Below are 17,960 nucleotides of genomic sequence, written 5' to 3' on the forward strand. Positions count from 1 at the left end.
AGAATGTGTCCTTTTATTTAAAATGCATCTCTGGGTTATTTGTGGGGCATAGGAATTCGTTCATTTCCCCCCAAAAAATATAGTCCGGCCCCCCAGAAGGTCTGAGGGACAGTGGTGAAAAAGTCTGCTGAAAAAAGTCTGCTGAAAAAGTCTGCTGACCACTGATTTACACTTTTCTTTAGCAGATATTATTTTTCTGGTTGTTTTAGTATGTGGGGTTTTTGTAAGTGTTCTCTTTCCTTGGGAAGAGCTGTGACCCTTTTAAAATAATAATTGGGGGGCCAGTTGCTTAGTATCTGAGCTGCGTCTCATGCCCTGTTTGTCATTTTGCACCACTTAGAACAAATCCCAGCTGGCGAGAATCCTAGTCCTGTGGACTGTGAGTCATGGATATTAAATAACCATCATATGAGCTGCTGTGTGCGGCTGGGGGTGGAGGGGCTGGAGAAAGGTATGTCACTGTAGTGTTGTACAGTATCTTATCACAGAACAGCTTGTAGAGAACAGATAATTAACATAAAGGCACAGCTCAGGTTTATTTTAGGCACAGCACGGAACAAGGATGCTTGGAACTGCCGAGAGAAACCAGTCTTTAGTTTGGAGGAAAATTAGGGTATGCGGTCTCCCCAATGATCCGTGTGGCCATTTTCAATTTAACAAGCCGGGGCGTCATGCCCAAGAAATCTCTCTACAATAGCGGATATTTTACTGAGGATGGAATAAACTAGTTTTCATGAGAGTGGCATTTTCTGAATGATGTTTGCATGTTGCTTTTAACAGCCTGATTAGCTTGTTATTGCGCAGGATGTGTTGGACTATTGCACTTCACTTTCCCCCATGGAAATAGATACACTGCACACCATCAAGCTATTGTATTTTATTCCTCATTTTGTGCGGTTTTGCAAGAAATTGGGAGTGTTTCTTTTCACTGTTGTAAGGCAGGGATAGGGGAAACTAGATCTGATCAGTGGGCTGGATCCTTGCCTATTCAACCCTCATGGGTCAAGCTTGACAAGGCCAGCCACCTGTAGATCATCCGGAGTCGCAGTGGTGTCACTAGAGCCTGATTTGGCTTGCAAGGGTCTTCGGAGTGTTCTACATGGCCCAACCATCTCCTGATGGTCAGGTCCTGCAATGCCCCTTGCAAGGCACTTCGGAAGCCTTGTCAGTCAAGCAGAGCAACACTTTGCAAGGTGCTTTGGGGTAAGCTGATCAACAGTGCCTACATGCCCCTTTCAGTCCTTACCTGCCCTGCACTTGGTGTGATATAACTCAGCAGGTACAGGTTATGTGATCCGGCTTGGCCGAAATAACCCTGTGGGCCAAATGGAGAGGCTCCATAGGCCTAATCAGGCTCATGGGCTCCCACAGCTGGTGCCTCTGAAAAGCAGGCTTCTTCCCCTTGTTTGCTGATGGGAAGAAAGAAGCCTGCGAGGAGTTCTCCTTGGTGCTGCAGATGCTCCCTAAGCAAAGCCAGCCCTCACTGCTCATCCGCTAATAGATGGTGGAGGCAGATACCTTGCTCCAAACAAAGGAACAATTCAGAGCTTACTTTAAGCTCCCAACAGTTCCTTTGAAGCTATGTCTGTACCTGCCCCACACCTAAAGTCCTGTGGGTGGGGGGCATGGTTTGGAGGATTGGCCTCATGGGCAAAATTGATTTTTAGGTTGGGCTTTTTTGATAATTACATATATGCTGATTAGTCCCAATTTATCAGACTTAAGTTCAGGGCTTTTTTCAGCCAGAACACATCAGAACTCAGTTCCAACACCTCTCAGGTGGGCACCATTGCCATTATAAGAGAACTAGGGAGGCATTCGTGGCACCTCTTTTTCTATAAAAATACACTGGAAATGTTTCTATCCATTCCACCTTTCCCCTGAGGTTCTCAAGGTACCATTCATGGGTCTTCTTTTCCCCATGTTATTCTCACAAGAACACTGTAAAGTGGCTTAAGCTGAGAAAGAGGGGACATGCCCAAACCACACATCGTGTTTCATAGAACCAAGTGGTGTTTTTAACCCTGGTCCCTCAGATCCTATTCCATTTAATATACAGGTAACTTGCATTTTTCGCAAGGGTTCAGTGGCAGGGGTTGTCTTGCCAAAGGCAAGGTGGTCCTTTTAAACTGAGATTCAGAAGCAATACAAAATACACAAGTGTATGAGAAGATTAAATATTTTATTCTAAATCGGCAAGCAATGTATACATACCAAGCAAGCCCTTCAATCTGCCACTTGGAAGCCCTCAAGAAGCGGCGAAAATGACTCCCCCAGGTAGCCTCAGTTTGCGGGGCCCTGCGGCCCATCAGTCCATGCACAAGCTTAAAAGAAACTCTGCCCAAACCGTCCAATTCTGTAGACAACCTGTGTGGCTTCCAAGACTGGCTACGTGTAGATCATCCACCAGCCACCCCCTCCCAATGCCTCACTTTCTCAAAACAATGTCCAGCATCAAAGAAGGTACCCAGCATTATCCTCCACAACTGAATAAGGCAGCTGGATGGGGGGGCTCCAGCAGGACATTAAAGACTGTTATCACATCATCAAAAAACTTAACAAGAGCGAGGGAGGGGGAAGGAACAGAGGCAGGAAGGGTAACCGTGTCAGATCACTCGCTCCTCCATACGTTTTTGTCTTCCTGATGCATTCCACACATATACACAGGTCCACACATATATGCAAAAACGTGTAAAGCCGGGAACTCCCAGAAGTGGCTCCCCTGCAAGGTGGAGAGCTGCTTACTGGGCTTGGGGGAGGTGGTGTGGTGGCTCTGCCAGGGGCCCACAGTCCTCCCGCCGCCTTCCCAAAACCTAGTAAGCACTTGCCTAACTTTGGGAAGGAGGCACGAGGGCTCTAGGACTCTGCCAGAGTAGGGCATGTTGACTTCTTCCGTTTTCGACTTTCAAAAATGAGTGGTGCTGAAAAGTCGTAACGTGACAGGAATTGAAAAGATATTTTGGTTAAATTGAAATAATTTAGTTTCACTTGGTAAGTAAAATGTGTGTAGAGTTGCATAGAAATAGTTAAAAATGATTGCCAAGTCCTTGCAGTTATACTATTATGTTGTTGTTATTGTTGTTTCTTATTATTATTTAGCATTACCTAACATTTTCAGAAGGTAAAATTAAAATTCTTGTTTTTTCAAGCTAAATGTTGTCCAATCACAAAAATAATAGCACCCAAAAACGTATTTTTAGGACCCCCTCACTGAAAAGAATTGCAGAATTTAATTATCACCTCCTAAATGACACGCCCTACTGCCAGAGCCCTCGTACCTCCTTGCAAAAGCCAGGTAAGCCCATGATCGAAGCTTTGTACAGATGGGGGAGTAAATGAAGGGAGGGTGGGTTTCCTCCCCTCTCTGTTTATTTTTTTATTTCCCCTCCCCACAACACAAAGCTGTGATCACAGAAGTAAAACAACAAAACAAGCGAGTTACCTGCACCTACACCTCATTCCATATTCTAGAAGCGAATAAGCTGGGAGAGGGAATAATTTTCTCTGGAAATCTATATGGTGACCCTTGTCAGCAGTCCCATGTGGCAACTTTAAGGCCAACTAATTCAGGCTTCATGCTTATTAGGCAGCAATCCCCATCGAATTCAGCCAAATTCTATTTTTAAGTAATGTGTCCCACAGGGCCAACCCAATACATGTTGGCACCTGAGGAAAACTACAGAATGGCATTCCCTCTCCCCACAAGGGAAAAAGGGGTGAGTGAATATCTAAATCAGGAACGGGGTGGGGTGGTGGTGGAATAAAGTTCTACATCTTCTGCCCCTGTGGATCCTGCCACCTTGTCTCCTGGGTGGCCCAGCCCTGTTGTGCAATGATCCCATAATAGAAATTGTGACAGCAAGGGCACATTCTGAACCAAGGTAAGGCACCCTGGGGTTAAGTATTTCTAAGACTGCAGTGTTTAAGTGTCTACTGTTCCTTTGCAAAGGAGGAAGATAAGAAGGGAACGAGAAGCAACTGTGACAGCAGGGACCCATTTGAACCAAAGTAAGACTGTATTCAAATCTAAGTTAGATGCTAAGTATTTGTCAAAGTGCAATGCTTAAGTGTTCACAGTAACTTTACAAGGGAGGAGGATGAGGAGAAAGCCAAAACAACTTGGTTGAGTCTCCGTGACCTCTTTGGCCGTGCCAGGTCTGGCAGCCACCAGCCATCACTGCATATAAAAACCGTTATGAGAATTATAAGGTCCAAAGTATAAAATAAATGAATAAATGTACCAGGCAAACACATACATAAATATACAAACCACATGTCTGAAACAGTACAGGAAGAAAAGTTCTGAAACCATTTTGTCTCTCCCAAATTGACCTCAAATATTCCTCTGCAGTTTGGATGGAAATGAGAAAACGTGCCTTAAGGGCACATTTAAGATATGAATAGGAGCCTGTGACCTGGACTCAACAATTAAGTATTTATCATCACAAAAGAATAGCCAGACTCTCCAGATAAACCCATCAACAGGTTTCCTGCCAGACAGAATTCTGCTGTAGACCACGCCTTCTGTGATGTATGTATGATGAATTGGGGGGTGGTCTTGGGCTGCAGGGTGGCAATTTCAAAAAGTCTATATAAGGCCGTGCGCACCGTTGTTCTGGGTTCCTCCACCCTCATGCATGTGGTGAGTGAGGACCCTGTTGCAACAGTTAATAAAGATCAGGCTTACTAGCTGCTTTGCTTCTCAATAGTCTCTGGTTGGTCTCTGATTTTCTCCTACCAACAGAGAACCTACAAAAGGACTCTGTATGGGCTCTTGGGTACCCCATAAGGGAAAAGGAGCAGTTATTTTCTTATAACGAAGCACTTGGTTATTTTGCAGGGCTAACTTGGCCCACACTTTCTCAACCATAGCCCCACTCCCTACAGTATGGGTGTGAGTTTTATCTGCATCAGCATTGACAAAGTAATTTTTAAAATGTTTTTCAAATGCATAAAACATGTATGAAATGGTCAGAGGCAGTAATGTTTCCGAATACCAATTGCTGGAAACTGCAGGAGGGGAGACTGGGGCATCTGGTCCATTAGGCTCTTCTTAAAACCTTAAAATGTGAGTTGGAAAGATTATGAAGTCCTCTCTTTGAGGCTACCTTTTGCTTCTGGATTGACAAGATATAGCTACACAAAAATCCCGGATACCTGAATTGTTTTCTACAGGGCAGCAATCACTTTTCCATCAGGGAAGACCAGCAGAAAAAGCTTAAAAACAAATCAGGAATGTCCTTCTCTAGAACTTAGAAAATGGGTGTTTTCACTCTAGCCTTTTCTTTGTCTAACATTTGGCTAGAACTGTTTTCCATAGTGTTAATCATGGCTATGACTTCATTCATTGATTGAAAACATGGAAAGGTGAGAGCAGGCTAGTTTCTCACAAAACAAATGTGAATAGTACCTGCACATTTTGTCTCCTATCTCAGATTCTACAAGTGCAATGGGCTTTTTAAAAAAAAGAAAAGAAAAGAAAGCTGGGAATCTTGAGATAGTGGCTCACCCAATGCTGCAATTGTCCCCCTTGCCCTCTCCCAAGCTTGTGGGCACCCTCGTTCTTCTGACTTCCAGTAAGGTTTTCTCTTAATATTCTGATTTAAACTATCTATTGTTGGTTTTACACATGAAAATACTGCATATTGGTGCATGCCACCCAAATCTCTGAATAGTGCAAGATTGCAGAGGTTCCAGGCATTTACCCAGGGATTGTGCTTTCGGGAGGGATGCAGGTGGCACTGTGGGTTAAACCACAGAGCCTAGGACTTGCCAATCAGAAGGTCGGCAGTTCGAATCCCCGCAACAGGGTGAGCTCCGGTTGCTCGGTCCCTGCTCCTGCCAACCTAGCAGTTCGAAAGCACGTCAAAGTGCAAGTAGATAAATAGGTACCGCTCCAGCAGGAAGGTAAACGGCGTTTCCATGCGCTGCTCTGGTTCGCCAGAAGCGGCTTAGTCATGCTGGCCACATGACCCGGAAGCTGTACGCCGGCTCCCTCGGCCAATAAAGCGAGATGAACGCCGCAACCCCAGAGTCGGTCACGACTGGACCTAATGGTCAGGGGTCCCTTTACCTTTACCTTGTGCTTTCGGGAATGAGACACAGTGGGGTGACTTTGTGATATATGGTTTATTTACACATATATACAACCTGAGCCTAGGATGGAGGTGTTCACGGCATTAACACACCAAGAAGTCCTTTCTTCCCACATAGCTGCAACCTTGGATTCAAGCAGAAATTAAGCATTGCCGTTTCTTTCTCCAGCTTGCTGCTTTACTTCTAAGTCGCATCACTGTCTTTTTCTGGCTACCAGCCAGTTGAGGGAAGGGGCTCCACACATCTGCAATCTCGCACAGATCCACTTTCCTTTGTTTCACTTAATGGCCCATCGCCCAGGCGATCACCTGGATATTCTGCTCATTGTACTTCAGGCTCCAGCTTCCAGGACACTGATCTTAGGGTGTTAGAAAGTGCTCCCTTGATATCTGGGCTTGGGTTCTTCCTCACAAGTCCAGCTGTTTTTGTTGTTGTTTAGTTGTTTAGTCATGTCCGACTCTTTGTGACCCCCATGGACCAGAGCACGCCAGGCACTTCTGCCTTTCACTGCCTTCCGCAGTTTAGTCAAACTCATGCTAGTAGCTTCGAGAACACTGTCCAACCATCTCCTCCTCTGTCGTCCCCTTCTCCTTGTGCCCTCCATCTTTCCCAACATCAGGGTCTTTTCTAGGGAGTCTTCTCTTCTCATGAGGTGGCCAAAGCCCAGCTACTGCCCAGCAAATCCAGGGTTAAATTTAGTAAAGTATTCAGTTTAAATTCAGATAAGCAGAAATTACAGATAAGCACTGGGGTTATGCTGTAATAAAGAGGGTCAGTCTTTTTGCATCTGAAAAAGAAAATGATGCCAGACTAGATGCAAATTAGTCTCATTAGTCAACCAAAAAATAAAAAGATGATAAAGAAGCTGTTAAATGAAGACCTAACACGGGAAATGTAACCTTAAAAAAACCACAAAAAATCTGTATAATTCCATAAGCAGGGAGGGTCATAGTGAGCTGCCAAGTGAGGCTATTGAATTACCTTTACTGCAGTTATTTAAGTCACCCATCTGGTAAGGGTAACATGAGGATAAAAAGGGCTTTGTTATGAATGGAAATGAACTGATCTAACTTACTTGTGGACCTTCCTACACCAAATGGTCTTTTGGGTTCAAATGCCTTGCACAGATTCAGTTATTTTTCACAACACTAATCTCTGCAATCACAAGGTAATGGTTTTGCTTGGAATAAGCCTCTATCAAGCACCCATGCAGATGGAGAGACACTCACTAAAGAGGCAGAGAAAGGGTCCTCCCCTTCTCAGCATGAGCTTGGGCCCTGCGTTTCTGTTGTGCTGAGACAGCAGGAGACAAAGGGTTGATGTAGATAACCTTAGGAAGCCAGGGAGACTTGGGCAATGGTGTCAACTAGAGCAAGAAGAATGTGGGACACAGGAGCTCCTGATCGAAGACCAACTGCCTGTGCCAGGAAGAAATTGCTTAAAGAGGCTGCCATGAGTTATATGAGCCAGTTAAAAGAACACCAAAATTCTTCTTTCACTCTGGGGCTGAAGTCAAACCACTGGAGAATCCCAGCGCCTGCTGTAGCTGCAGAGACCAGTAACTCGTAACTGCTGACTCCCGTGTTGTTTTTGCTGCATTAGCAACACCAAAGTGGCCTGGGCAGTGTGTATGGACATCCTGGGCTGCCCCGCCAAAGTATTCAAAAAATCTCTTTATTATAATATAATTAAGGAATATTTCTGTCTAGAATGAATAAGGTCGCGCTCACCTGCAGAAAGGATGGTGGGATCTGAACTCAGTGCTCTTTTCCAGAGCCAAGAGAGCTTTTGTGGGAGCAGAAAATTTTGCATTGCAGAGCACTAGAAGCCCATTAGTACTGCAAGGGTCAGGTGGGGTCAGCAAAACCCATCTTGCTGCGAATGTGGTATATAAAAACAACATGCTTGGTTTTTATACTTCAGGGTACCAGCCCAATCAGCAGATTTGTAACTGAACAGATTATTATAATGAAGCCACACAACTCCAGGCATCTCTCCTCCAAAGAAAACTCATCATATGAAGGTTGTGCTGAATTTCTTGTCGGTTTGGAAAAGGTAGAAACAAAACAATAAGAGGTTTTTTTAAAAAATTAAAAACTCATGCCATATATTGCAAGGTGGGAAAGCCAACATTACCATCAAGTTCTCAGCTTTTCCCATAAATGCTACATAATGTAAGGGATGCAATCCTTAATCTTTTTGAGGAGGGAGGGGGGCAAACCTCAGCTATTCATGCAAGTTTAGTAGCCCACTACCCATATGTTCAGGGATGCGGGTGGCACTGTGGTCTAAACCACAGAGCCCTGGGCTTGCCGATCGGAAGGTCGGCAGTTCGAATCCCCACGACGGTGAGCTCCCGTTGTTCAGTCCCTGCTCCTGCCAACTTAGCAGTTCGAAAGCACGTCAAAGTGCAAGTAGATAAATAGGTACCGCTCCGGCGGGAAGGTAAACGGCGTTTCCGTGTGCTGCTCTGGTTCGCCAGAAGTGGCTTAGTCATGCTGGCCACAGGACCCGGAAGCTGTCTGCAGACAAACGCCTGCTCCCTCGGCCTATAGAGCAAGATGAGCATGCAACCCCAGAGTCGTCCGCAACTGGACCTAACGGTCAGGGGTACCTTTACCTTTACCTTACGCATATGTTCAAATATAAATGCCAGTTCCTGATATCCTGTCCCACACTTTCAAAATCTCATCACATTCTGCATAACCAACAGACTGAAGCCAAGATAGGGCTGTGCAGTTAGAGGCAAACTCCCTTCTCTATGGCTGGGATCCTTAGGGATAGGTTTAGCCCTCACCTGATTAGGTCTATGATGCACCTTCCTTGGTCCTCCCATATAAGAGAAGAGCTGTCTGTTTACTCCTGTGGAGAAAAGTTAAAAGATGTGCTTCGGGGTGTGTTTGTGGGGAAGGAAAAACTAAATGGTTCTTTGCCCTGCTGATAAAGGCCACGTGGACAGGATTGTACAACAAGGCACTCCCTCCACCTCCAAGGGCCTTGCAGTACACAAGCCCTCTCACCGCACATGAATACACATCAGCCATCTAGCATTTTTCCAGCATCCAAACCCCACTGCCATGAAAAGCAAATCACAGAACTCTGCACAATACTTAGCTCATTAATCTAGTCTTCTGCCCTCCCTTCCCATCAAGGGCACAATGAGAAGGGAACGCAGCTAAAGAGGCTCCATGTTTTCTCTGAATACTATCCTGTGATTTCGAATACTTTGTGCTAAATCTTGCTTACCATAATTGCATGAATAGCTACAATGAAATCAAGAGGCATAGTTGCATTGTGGTTTCATGTGGGTCAAACCCCTTTGAGAATAGCATTATTTGCTCTGTTTTAACAGTTCCTGGGCAACAGTGCAGAGGCTGAGGAGGCATGAGAAAATCACAGTAAATAAGAAAAATGTACTCAACCATACAATATTGAACAACAGAGATATAGTTTCAAGAAATAGGATGCTTTATTGCCTTCCTTATTTTAACACATTCACTTGTGCCTAGAAGTTGCGGGGTTTATCCATAAAATTTAAAGCAAAACAGGAAGCCTTGCCCCACAATGCGGCAGAAACCAGGTTGAAAAAGATTTCCAAACAAATTTCCTTCTGCTAGCATTGTTGAACTGTACCATGGTATTTTTTAAGGGACGAGGGTGGCACTATGGTCTAAACCACAGAGCCTAGGGCTTGCCGACTGGAAGGTCAGTGGTTCAAATCCCTGCGACGGAGTGTGCTCCTTGCACGGTCCCTGCTCCTGCCAACCTTGCAGTTTGAAAGCAGCGGGAAGGTAAACGACGTTTCCGTGCGCTGCTCTGGTTCACCAGAAGCGGCTTAGTCATGCTGGCCACATGACCTGGAAGCTGTCTGCGGACAAACGCCGGCTCCCTCGGCTAGTAAAGGGAGATGAGCGTGCAACCCCAGAGTCGTCCGCGACTGGACCTAACGGTCAGGGGTACCTTTACCTTTACCATGGTATTTTATTCTTACATTCATCCTGAAATGAGTGGTGAGAGGTTCCAGGAGGTTCCAGCATGATCACCGGAGGCTAATGGGGGTTTCTGCAGTACAAGGTTTTGCTTAGTCCTGGATTTTCACAGAAGGCAGAGTCAGGCCCCTGTCTCTTTCAGATCCCGTTCCAACCTTGCCAGTATATGGTTCTCTTTCACACTATAGGCACCACCTCTAGCCAGGGGAGGGGAGAAGCGAGACATGCTCCCTTCCAGAGGGATCTCCAGCCATTAGCTCTTTTGGGGCATCTTTTTAGCTATGCAAAGGCCCGTCCTCCCAGCCAAGAGTCATCTCTTGGACTCAACTTGTCCAGTTAGTCAGATCGCTTTATCAGTCTCTTTTTCTACAGCTGTGAAATCATAGGGCTGGAGGGGACCCCAAGAGTCATTTAGTCATAACTACAATATGATGGCTACCTAGGTGTGTAATAAGAAAAAACCTATCAGAAATAGTTGCAGGTGCCTGCCTGTACCTTGTTAAAATTATAACTACACTGATACCTCTGGATGCGAACGGGATCCGTTCCGGGGCCCCGTTCGCATCCTGAGTAGAACATAACACGCGACTGCGCGTCTGAGCGTGCATGGGTCGCGTTTTGCTGCTTCCGCGCATGTGTGTAATGTCATTTTGAGCGTCTGCGCATGCGTGAGCGGCGAAACCCGGAAGTAACGCATTCTGTTCCTTCCGGGTCGCTGCAGAGCGTAACCTGAAAACGCTCAACCTGAAGCATATTTAACCCGAGGTATGACTGTATTAAAAACTAGCTCAAATTCTTGTGCTGCATTTTTTTTAAAAAAAATCTCCCCCACCTCCTTCCAACTTGTTATTTGGAGGGTATTTCTTTGCAAAGTCTTTGCCCCTCTTCCGTGCAACTAGATGACAAAAAGAGAAGAGGCTAACATAAGGAATGACACGTTGACCCTCCCACTCCAGAACTTTGAGGCAGAAGGGGGATTTTCTTTCTTCCTAGAGGGTCCAACCCCTTTTCCTTGATCCATACAAGTTAATGGGCACATGTGTTGACATTTCTCTCCTGGGGGTGGAAACAGAATCCAGTGCACTGGGATTCCATAATGGACTCTCCCAGTCCACACTGCCTGGGGAAAATGTACCAATTGGATCAATGGAACCCACACAAGGCCAGATTCCTTGAACTAAGAGGCGCCACTCTTCTGAGTTTACAAAGGTACATCCAGATGCATGGGCAAGTGGCAAGCTAATGTGGCTTCTACCACCACATGCATTGAAAGGAACATAGCAGTGCCCCATGTTGATGGGGCTTGACGACACACCATCACTCTCAGGGAGATTTGATGGGGGGGGGATATGGCTGACCCCCGCCCCAAACGTCATAATGTACAGCCACCTTATAAAGTGGTACGAGTTGTAAATACTACTTTAAAAAAATAAAATCTCCCCAGTCCAATTCCATCCTGTTTTTCCATGAACTGTGCAGTGCAGGCAGTCTATTCAGCAGGCCTTGTAGTTGTCCTAATAACCTGTGAACCTTCCTGAATATGGAGGGTAATCCATTAAATGTAGTTCAAGAAGGCCTCTTTTCTTGATTTCATCCCTTGAACCGTTTCCATGGAATACTCTCCATATTCAGAAAATTTTACAGGTTGCCAAACTGTCAGCTAATGCTGTAATGAATGGTTCTAATTACATTCAAGTAGCAGAGAGCATTGCCATTTTAATCAAATCTGATCCTAGCGAGCTATTTGGCAGAAGCACAAGAGAGAGCCCAAAGAAAGCACAGCCAAACTGTGAGTAACCTTTTTATTCTAAATTCTGCCTGTCAACAGACTGAATACTCAACTGCTTCGAGAAGGCTTGGTTTTGTTTTTGAAGTAGATTCTGTGGCTTCACCATAAATTACCCTAAACTGCTCAAAAAAACTCAAATATTAAAGATTAACGAGCTAGGCCATTGCATCACAGCATCAGTCAGAACACTAATCCATCTTGTGTTGTGTCTTTCCTTAAGGTAGCTTGCCAAAATTTGTTCGGCTTGCGTATGGGGCAGGTCTGCTTTGCCCCATCAAGCCCAATGGAGTCCACCAGCTGCCCGCTGCAGCCAGTTACGGGTTTCTTAAATTGTATGCCTTTGCTGTCAGTGGCTATAAAAAGATAGCATAAATCAATCTTCTCACAAAAGGTAATTCTGGGGCATCATTTCCGCAGGCAGACAACAGTAGCAACATTCTTGTGGGTGGCCAGCTAATTACTTCTGAAAGCTTCCAAGAAAGAAGAGCATGTTGACAATGACTGCTTTTTGTTCTCTGTTGTATTCAGTTCTCAGTATACGCAAATTCTTAGATGGGGTGGTATCCAATGAAGTAGTTCTGGCTGTGTGGCAGAACCTCTGCTCCCTCTCTTCTCCTCATAAGCCCCCTAAATATGTTGTGGGTTTCTCCCCACACCAGGGCAGAACTGGGGAGGGCATGGGGGCCAAATGAAGACAGGAAAGGAGAGGAGAGGGCAATTGTTTGTGGGGAATTTCTGTTGAATCCTGTTAACTTTGAGTTTGAGTTTTGAGACATTAGCAGTACCTAGTCCTTAACAGCACCCAGTAGTTCAGGGGAAAGGGGGCAGGGCAAAGGTGGAAGAAGGAAGTAAGAATGTGGCGGGAAGTCATCATAAAGCTCTCTTTGAGAAATACAGGTGTCCTCAGTGGTGCAGAGTGACTTCCATCAGCTTCGGCTGGTGGTCCAGTGGCACCCCATCTGAACAGGGATTTCCTAACTTCTGTGGCCTATGCTCTGGTAACCTCTAGGTTAGATAACTACAATAGGTTATATGTGGGGCTGCCTCTGAAGACAGTTTGGAAACATCAACAGCTGAGTTGCTCAGTTGGCCAAGACATATAACGCCGATCCTGGCCACATGGCACTGGCTGCCAATTAGCATATAACGCCACATGGCACTGGCTGCCAATTGGCATATAACGCCGATCCTGGCCACATGGCACTGGCTGCCAATTAGTTTTAGGACCCAATTCAAAGTACTGGTGCTAGCCTATAAAGCCTTACATGACTGAGGACCTTAATACCTTAAGGACCACCTCTCCCCATATGATCCCATAGCTCAGTGCATGAGACTTCTAATCTCAGGGTCCTAGATCTGAGCCCCAGGTTGGGCAAAAGATTCCTGCCTTGCAGAGGGTTGGACTAGATGACCCTCGTGCTCCCTTCCATCTCTACAATTCCATGACCCTGTGCTTGTCCTCCAAGCCCCTTCTCTGTGTCCCCCTCCGCGCATGCACCCCCCAGGCACCTGCCACATACGCTGCTCCGCTAGAGTCCCTAAGACAGCCTTCTTCCAACAACTCCTGCAGCCAAACTGATGCCAAACGTATTGCTCTGCTTTCCTTTGGACCACATCAGCAAGGCCAAGTCTTGTCATCTGGGCAGCCCAGGACCTCCATTCATTCTGCCCAGGCTTGTACTCTGGAAAGGTCCCTTCGGTGTTGCTGATGCAGCAAAAGCCATGTGGGAGGCAGGAGTTACAAGTCACTGGCCTCTGCATCCACAGCAGGCCCTGTGATTCCCCAGTGGTTTGGCTTCACCCCTCGAGACAGACGGATGCCAACAAGAGGGGGGAAAGAGTGTCGACAGCGATACTGTCACTGTCAGTCAAAGTAGGACTATTTCCTAGTATTTGAATTCAGTTTGTTCCAATTTAGAGCTAAAAAAACGAGTTTCCCCTGGGAAAGGAGAAGGGCAAGGAGAAAACCACTTGCACCCGTGCTTTCTGGGCAAGCGGAAGTGTGGATGAGCCCATAGTAAACTGCCTTATAGCAGGCCATCCAATGCATCCATACCAGTGCTATTGTAGGGACACGGGTGGTGCTGTGGTCTAACTCTAAACCACTGAGCCTCTTGGGCTTTCCGATTAGAAGGTTGGCGGTTTGAATCGATGCAATAGGGTGAGCACCCATTGTTCTGTCCCAGCTCTTGCCAACCTAGCAGTTCAAAAGCATGCCAATGCAAGTAGATAAATAGGTACCACTGCGGCGGGAAGGTAAACGGCGTTTCCGTGCGCCCTGGTTTCTGTCACAGTGTTCTGTTGCGCCAGAAGCAGTTTAGTCATGTTGGCCACATGACCTGGAAAGCTGTCTGTGGACAAACGCCGGCTCCCTCGGCCTGAAAGGGAGATGAGTGTCGCAACTCCATAGTTGCCTTTGACTGGACTTAACCGTCCAGGGGTCCTTTACCTTTTACCTTTACCAGTGCTGTTTTTCGAGAAAAAGACGTGCTGTAACACATCATGAATGCCTCCCTTATTCTCTTATAAGGACAACGGAGCCCAGCTGAAAGGTGCCAGAACTGAGTTCCGGTAAGTACCAGCTGAAAAAAAGCCCTGATCCATTCAGCCCTGTAATATCTACTTCTACTCTGACTCTTTGGGGACTCAGGCAGAGGTCTTGTCTAGCCCTTCTACATCTTCTTGAACCTTTAAAAAAAATTGAGATGGCCAGGTTTGAACCTGAAACCTTTGCAAACAAGCACATGTTCTCATTCACTGAGCTACACTTACAACAGCTGTGTATTCAAACCTGAGAAGAAAGAAGCACAACAATGGGTGCTAATCTTATTCACTCACTCACCACAGTGAGTCAAGTTTGTACATGCAGTCTTCACAAACTGCTGCAATTCTGTCCGCTTTCCTGTGCATCCCCTTGCCAGTAATTGCCAGTATATGCATAAATGGAAAAGGTTTGTGTTATGTACTGAGTTGAATAGGAACCAAAATGCAGCAGTCTGATTGGTCCTAGAACAATAGGATCCAAAATGCAGCAGTCTGATTGGTCCTAGAACAATAGGATCCAAAATGCAGCAGTCTGATTGGTCCTAGAACAATAGGATTCAGAATTCAGCAGTCTGATTGGTCCTAGAACAATGCAGCAGTATGATTGGTCTGCAGGAGCCACCCAATCCGGTTCCAGATTCAAGTGAATCCACAACCTGATTGGCCTACAGGAGAATTCCGGAATTAGCCAATCACGTGCAGCCCATTGTGTAAATAATGTATATAAAGCAGATACTTGAGGGGACATTCATTCCTCCTCACCACAATGAGCTGAATAAAGAGCATGAAATCCATTCTAGACTCAGAGTATATTTCAGTTTGTGTGCCCCAAAATACAACTGGGAGAGCTGTCACCTCTGAGATGCCGTAGCATCGTGGCTGAACCGGTGTTTTGTTTTGGAATAAGACACTTTCAAGTGTCATGTGCCAGTGCCAGCACATGTGCGTAGTTCCACCTCAATTATAGCAAAATCTGCTGGGGGGGGGGGGTGTTCTGTAATGATTTTTAAGAGGGGGGTAATATCTAACTTTGTTCGCCAAAGTGTTGAGAGTCTTCTGAAACTGAAGATTTTGGGGCAGCAATTTATGAGAGGTCAAATTGAAGCATATATCAGGAAGCTACCACTGCACTTGCAGAAATAAATAATCACATATTTATTTACTGAATAACCAACAACAAATTTTTGACAGCATGCTGGCATCCATCTGTGAAAAGCTTTCCCTAGAAATGCAGGTTACCGTTATTAGATACATTGGAAAATATTTAATTCTATGGAATGTTTTTATGCAAATAACATATTAACGTGCGTAAAGATCGACTATATTGTACCATATTAGGGAGCAACTTCACAGCTGACAAATATCTAATTTTAAGACAGCTGTTCGATAAAATAAGGATGAGTTGCATATGTGAAATGCAGGTTTGCCTAGGTGCAAGGGAGTGCGTGTGCTCTGAAATGAATTGTTTGCAAGTTGTTAGAGCAGCGGTTCTCAACCTGTGGGTCCCCAGATGTTGTTGGACTACAACTCCCATCATCCCTGAGCTCTGGCCTTGCTAGCTAGGGGTGATGGGAGTTGTAGCTCAACAACATCTGGGGACCCACAGGTTGAGAAAGGCTGTGTTAGAGGCTTTTCAACACAAAATGCAAAGCAATACCCTTAACCAGATGTGCTGTTTAACTTCTTTGCTACCATATTTGTAGGCCAGAGGGCAGGGAGGGGAAATGGCATTGGTCCTTCACATCAAGTCAACATGGTCCCTCCCAACCGCTCTCTATGATTGGGTGGAAAGGAGTAATGTGATCTCACAAGGTTCCAGTTTCTGGAGCTCCAATGACATTACTCTGTCTTCATGGGACAAAGGCTATGGAACATTAGCTTTTTTATTACCGTGTTAACATGAATAGTCCCTAAGGAACAAGAATTGATTTATTAGCCAAACAACATGGCTATGAAATAGTAGCAGAATTCAGAAAACCAAAGTTCTGCAGAAGGCCCACCTAAATAAAATCATCTTCAAGGCCTGCCGAAAACCAAGCAACTCTTTTTGGAGTCTGCTCCAAATTCTGGACATTGCAGCCTAAAAGTCCTATCCTAGGTAGCTACTTACCATATATCAAACTACATGGCTGTTGAGGTTATAATGAGAGGCAGATGTGTGGATACACATCCAGATTCCTGAAAGGCTGAATGACAGTAATGAAATTACACCAGAGTACAATTTGAAAGGTAGGATGCCACCTAGCTAAGGGCCTTTTGTATTCAGGGAATACTTGCCTCCAGTCAAGTATTTTCAAATAATAGGCAGCCAGTGGGAAAACCTATCTGGACACAGGCTGCCTCAGCACAAGGTTTATGCAGGCCTCAAGACAGGAGAAGCAGCCGAAGAATTATGGACGGCATGGGAAGGTTGCAGGTATCAAAATAAGAGAAAAGTCCATCTGCCAAAACAGGGCAAGAGTTTGGTTCTTAAAGGTGGGTTGCAGGATATACCAGCAAAAGAGACGGTAACATATTTAGGGGTTGCAATAAAAAAAAAAAAGGGAACAATGGAGCTTGATTAAATTGTCAACAGTGATGAAACATGGAATTAATTATCCAGAAGAATTAAATAAATGGAGTCAATTCACAGCATATCTAAAAAGAGAAATGGGTTTTTCGGATATTGGTGTGAACAACTTCACAAATTAATATTTTCAAATGTTAATAGCATGAAATGTATGTAAGATTAACTTGTTCCATTATAAAATGACATTTTTCTCTTTTATTATTGTATATTATTGTGTGTGTGTGTGTGTGTGTATACATATACATATATATATATATATATATTTGTTAATGAAGTGTGGGTCTTAATACAGAAAAACATATTATTTTATTTTTTATTATAACCACATACCCTCCAACATTTCTCTGATGAAAATAGAGACTTCCCATTCCATAATGATAATTTTACTATTTATACCCCACCCATCTGACAGGGTTGACCCAGCCACTCTGGGCAGCTTCCAACATATATTAAAACATAATAAAACATTAAACATTGAAAAAACCACTTCCCTATACAGGATTGCTTTCAGACGGCTCGAGGGTCAGATAACTCCATCCCCTCCAATATTTCTCCAATGAAAATAGGGACATCCTAAGGAAAAGTGGGACATTCCGGGATCAAATCATAAACCGGGCTGTTTCTCTAAATCAGGGACGTCCCTGGAAAATAAGGACACTAGGAGGGTCTGTAACTAAAGGACCCATCTTTCAACAGAGCCTGCCAGATAATCACAAGGTAAAAGCGCAAACATTTCCTGTGCTAGAATTGATCAAACTCAAAGCAAATATTCCAGTACCTTTGCTTCATTCCTGCTTCATCTGCTGCAACTCATCTGCTCACAATGGTGACCTACAAAGACAGTGAAATGGTAGGACCAATTTTATTCCACAAGCCAGCTTAATTGGGAAGCTGCCTTCAGTGTGGAAGTTTCAGGGCAAAACATGAGGAAGAAATAGCATCAAATAGGAGCTCATAACAGAACTAGATTTGC

General features: G+C 44.9%; 1 protein-coding gene and 1 long non-coding RNA gene across 6 annotated transcripts in view; one reads left to right on the forward strand and one right to left on the reverse strand.

Annotated features, from left to right (window-relative positions):
• The window catches only part of LOC308460592 (uncharacterized protein), a 126,699-nt gene that overhangs the window by 48,405 nt on the left and 60,334 nt on the right, over positions 1-17,960 (forward strand). Inside the window, exon 2 of one of the 4 annotated variants that reach the window (XM_080977177.1) lies at positions 3,950-4,008. The exons of the other annotated variants lie outside the window; for them this stretch is intronic. Coding sequence (XP_080833303.1) covers positions 3,950-4,008 — 59 coding nt within the window. The remainder of the gene's footprint in view (positions 1-3,949; positions 4,009-17,960) is intronic. 4 annotated transcript variants of the gene reach the window in all.
• Positions 1-17,960, reverse strand: part of LOC308460608 — an 84,358-nt gene that overhangs the window by 5,349 nt on the left and 61,049 nt on the right. The window lies entirely within an intron of this gene.

This window comes from Podarcis pityusensis (genome assembly GCF_964106645.2).
Source record: "Podarcis pityusensis genome assembly, chromosome: 13".
In the NCBI taxonomy this organism is placed as follows: domain Eukaryota; kingdom Metazoa; phylum Chordata; class Lepidosauria; order Squamata; family Lacertidae; genus Podarcis; species Podarcis pityusensis.